Here is a 4,902-nt window from a genome sequence, read left to right on the forward strand (position 1 = left end):
TTTTTTTTTTTTCTCCTTCCCTCCTCAGATGGAGAGGTTTTCTCCATATGTCGCGCGGGGGCTCTCGCAAGAGTGCCGTGTCACACAAATCAAGCCGGGGCCGCGTGCGGTCATTCATCCGTCCACTCTAATGCACACCGAGGGAGCGGCTGGCCAACGCTGATGATGTTTTATTTCACGCTCCGTGCCTCTCACTCACCTCCTTATGCAATTACATGGGTTTTTTTTTTTTAGCGCACGCAGCGTTCAAAGTGTTGTAAATCCATACATTAGCGTTTAATGTCGTATATAATAAAAAGCGTTTGAAGGACATTGGTCAGTTGTGGAGTGTTAGCCACTGATGTCGTGTGTTTGTGTGATTCCTTCCTCTCAGCTATCATCCAGGCCTCCCAGCGCGCTGTACAAAAGTGTTATTATCCTTCTTTTGTCTGATGCCAGATGGAATTGGCTCTCTCCCTCTCTATCTCTTTTTCGCCTTCTCTCTGCCTCTCTCCATCCACCCACACACACTTTTTCTTTTTATTTCTCTCTCCTTTACACTCTTCATGCGCTCTCTCTTTGTAGCTCTCTGTCTTTCTGTCTGACACATTCTCTCTATCTCTCCTTTTTCTCTCTCTCCCTCTGTGTCTGTGGCTTTCTCTCTTTCTTTCTCTCTCTCATTCCCTCTCTCTTTTCTCTCATCTCTCGTTCTCTCTGTCACTCTTCCACTGCCCATGTGTTTTGTTTATTTATTTATTTGTCTGTTTGTTTGTTTGTTTACGGTGCTTGTTTGTTTGGGTGAGTTGTTGATGTTGTGCTGTGTTGTGTGCTGGCAGACCCTAACGCCATCCTGCCGGACCCAGTGATGACGGATCTCCCGGGAGTGGAGGCTCCAGACGGCGGCTACAGCCCGCCCAGCCGAGACCCAGACGCAGACAGACTGCCAGACACGGGCAACACGGGTGAGATGGCACGCGCACACACACACACACACACACAGACAGACAGACAGACACACACACACACACACACACACACACACACACACACACACAGAGACAGACACATTGAGACACACACACACACACACACACACACACACACACACACAGAGACACATTTAGACATACACAGACACACACACACTCACAGACACACACACATTTAGACACACTCACACAGACACACACACACACACACACATGCACAGACACAGGCAGGCACATTCAGACCTACACACACACACACACACACACACACTCAAACAGACACATTTAAACACAGCTAGTGTATACAGACACAGCTAGTGTATACAGATATATTTTAAAAGATTTATACTCTCGCAAATAGACACACAAGGACACACACACACACACACACACACACACACACATATATACATACATCCACAGACTCATGCACTCCCAAGGCCCTCCTGCACTGCAGGCTCTTTCAGCACAACCCTGAGATCCAAACAGATACAATCACTGATGGAGTCATGAGAGCCCATTAAACTCCCTGTGCTGAGCTCTCTCTGTGTGTGTGTGTGTGTGTGTGTGTGTGTGTGTCTGAATGTATGTGCGTGTGTGTGTGTGTGTGTGTGTCTGTGTGTGTATGTGTGTGTGTGTGTGTGTGTGTGTGTGTGTGTTAGAGCAAGGCTAAGGAAAGACATGTATAAAGGGATGGACAGAGGGAAAGGGGGGAGGGAAAGAAAAAGAGAGGGAGTGAGAGATAGATAGAGAGAGAGAAATAGAGAGAGGGAAACTTCTGGCATCCCCTCGCTCCTCTCTGGCCGTATAAAAAAAACAAAATTTTTTCTCCTCCGCTCACATTTCAGTCACTGGAGTAGTCATTTTTTTGTCAAGGCTCTGTCCATCTAGGCCCTGAGCCAGGAGAGGGGATAAAACAAAATCAGATGTGCAACGGGCAAAAAAAAAAAAATGGGAACGAGAAAGAGAGAAATCTGCCTTCCCTGCAGATTCTTTTTGTTCCAAGGCCTTTTTTTATTTTTTTATTTTATTTTTCGTTTTTGTCTTTTTCAACGTTTCGGTTCGTAATATACTGTAGCCTTATTTTCCCTGCTTCTTCTTGCCCTGTTTGAGAACCTGAACATTGGATTAGACATCGACAGGCAGTGCTTATTGCACTTTCATCCTGAGAATCCTCTCCAGAATCTCTGCAGGCGACCGGTAAAATAGATACATTAGCTGCCGTACATTACAGCTGACAGGGTTTTATTGCCCGTCAAAACATATCTGTGGGTTGTGTTTTTCCAAAAGATCAATTTCCTCCTCCCTCAAAAGCAGTGAATGTTTGTCATACATCACCAACCGTCCAGTGGACTGACTGGCTTAATCCCTCTTATGGTCTTGTGTAGTCCACTCGCATAACTTGTTCTTCTCTGCATTCTTTTCTGTTCACGGTCACAGGGTTCACTTTCATGGGAAATAATGAATAAAACACATCTTTGTATTTACCTTTATGCTGTACTGGAAATTCTTGTTGAAGACATGAATAATGATCAAAACATTCCCTAGAAGTTTCCTCAGCACTAGAACTGAGGTTTCTTATCTTTCATCTGCTCGCAGAGCAAATTATAAAGAACAAGTTATGATTACGGTTGCAAATGGAAAAAGCAAAGGTTTTCCTCGGTACGGAAAATGCATCTGCTAGCAGTAATGCTAGTATGTGTCTTTACATGCTGATTTTGAAGTCTCTTACAGTACATAAATACAAGATACATACTAGCATAACTGATATATGTATGCATATAGATACGTATATATACTTACAGTATGTAGCAGTATGCTAGTATGTATCTTTTCGTGCTGATATGAAGGTTTCTTACAGTATTTATCCTCTCTCTCCTCAGACTCGGGTAACCCTAAGACCGGCGGTGGTGGAGGTGGTGGTGGTGGTGGCGGTGGTGGAGCTGGAGGTGGAGGCGGTGGCGGCAGCATCGGCGGCGGCGGCAGCAGCAGCAGCAGCGGCGGCACCAGCGAGGGCTTCCTGGGCTCCAAGATCGCCGTGTTCTCGGCCATCGGCGCCGGCTGCGTCATCTTCCTGGTGCTCATCATCTTCCTGGTGGTGCTGCTCATCAAGGTGCGCAAGCGCGGCCGCAAGCCGCCCCAGCCGCGGCCCGCAGCCCTCACGCTCAGCACGCTGGCCAGCCCCAAGGGAGCGGGCGGCGTTGGCCTGGTCGGGGGCGCGGGGTCCGAGCCCTCCGACATCATCATCCCGCTACGGACAGAGAACAACTACTGCCCGCACTACGAGAAGGTCAGCGGCGACTACGGACACCCCGTCTACATCGTCCAGGAGATGCCCCCTCAGAGCCCCGCCAACATCTACTACAAGGTGTGAGGAAGAGAGAGCGCGTGTGGAGAGGGGAGGGGGGGTGGTACACACAGCGGTTTTGTCTGGGGGGGGTCCTTTATGTGGAACATTGATGGACAGAAACAAAATGGAGGACAGAATGAAGGAGGGAAGAAAAGGAGAGAGAAAGAGACATGCGTGCTGTTTTTGAAGTTAGCTCAAGGACCTCTGGTGAACCACACTCTCACTTTTCTGTTGTAGTTTCTTTGTTTGGTGTTGTTGTTGTTATTGTTTTGTTTTTCTTTGTTTTTTTTCTTGCTAACAGCCTCGACCCTTCTTGACACTGCAAGGTTGAACAGAGGAACAGAAGTAGAAAGGGGGATAATTAGAAGAAAGATGCACAGAAAGAAAGAGAGAGAGATGAACCTCCAACTTTGATTATTTTTCATGTCTCTTTTTCCACCCAAAAGTGTGGTGTTGTAGCCTCCTTTGCCCCCATCCTCTGCGTGCGTAATGTTTGGGGGTGCTGCCTGGTGGCTGGGTTGGGTGGGTAGCGGGGTTCAAGAGTTGGCTGGAGGATTAGGAGGCCAGATGTTATTCCATGAAGGGTCACCAGAGGTCTAGCACATGCCAACCAAACCTCCTGGAATTAAAATGCAAACCGCTTCCTGGGTTGGGCTTTTTTTAAAAAAAATAAAAAAACAAAGCAAAACAAAAACAAAAACAAAACAAAAACAAAACAAAAAAACACCACAAGGAACACGAAGTAGCCTCAACTCAACATACTGAACAGGACGAAGAAGAGAGAAGAAGAAGTGAAGAGACACTGGCTTTTAATCAAATGAAGCCATGGAGTCTTAGGCTGCCCCATCCCAAAATGGACCCTCTCGTTGCTCAGGTAACAGGGCGCAGCTAGATGGCTGACTCTCAGCATCTACACCCTCCTCACGCCTGCGATGTGATTGCCTTACTGTTTCTCAAGGTCTCACTCTTATTTCCTCACAAAGTATTAGTTTGAAGAAGAAGAAGAAGAAGAAAAAAAACGACAAAACAGTTGTATTAGGTTATTTTTTCTAAGTATGCGATATCTAATTGTGGACATTTCACTTCTTTCTCTTCATTTTGTACCATCATCATCATCACTCGTTGTTGTTCCTTGAATGTTGTTTTTTTCTTTTTTTCATGATTGTTGTTCAAGGAGTTATATTTGTGAACGTTTCAACAAGACCCACACACACACACACACACACACACTCACACACTCACAGAGACATATGCACCCTCACACGTAGACAAAACCATACAGGTCTTTTTGAGGTTTTCAGGTTTGGCCAGACTTCACCCCCCCCCCCCCCCCCCGTTCCCCCCGCCACCCCCCCCCCCCCCACACACACACACACACACACACCCCTTGCACACCGTGGTATTTATGAGTCAGTGGCTTGCGTTTCACAAGGTGTTGCTGACTGCGAGCCCAGACAAGCACGGTCGGCGGTGGGAGAAATGTGTTCGTTCATGAGAACCCCCCGGCTACGGCTACCACCCCCTGCCCTTCCAGAGGACAGCGAGGGGGGGGGGGGGGGGGGGGGGGGGGGGGTGATGGGTTTC

At 47.5% G+C, this 4,902-nt stretch overlaps 1 protein-coding gene across 1 annotated transcript in view; it reads left to right on the forward strand.

Moving 5' to 3' along the window:
• LOC134069285 (ephrin-B1-like) overlaps positions 1-4,623 on the forward strand; it is a 64,131-nt gene extending 59,508 nt beyond the window's left edge. Inside the window, exons 4-5 of the mRNA XM_062525222.1 lie at positions 816-941; positions 2,852-4,623. Coding sequence (XP_062381206.1) covers positions 816-941; positions 2,852-3,342 — 617 coding nt within the window. The 3' untranslated portion in view covers positions 3,343-4,623. The remainder of the gene's footprint in view (positions 1-815; positions 942-2,851) is intronic.
• The last annotated feature ends 279 nt before the right edge of the window (positions 4,624-4,902 follow it).

This window comes from Sardina pilchardus, chromosome 21, assembly GCF_963854185.1.
Source record: "Sardina pilchardus chromosome 21, fSarPil1.1, whole genome shotgun sequence".
Taxonomy (NCBI): Eukaryota; Metazoa; Chordata; class Actinopteri; order Clupeiformes; family Clupeidae; genus Sardina; species Sardina pilchardus.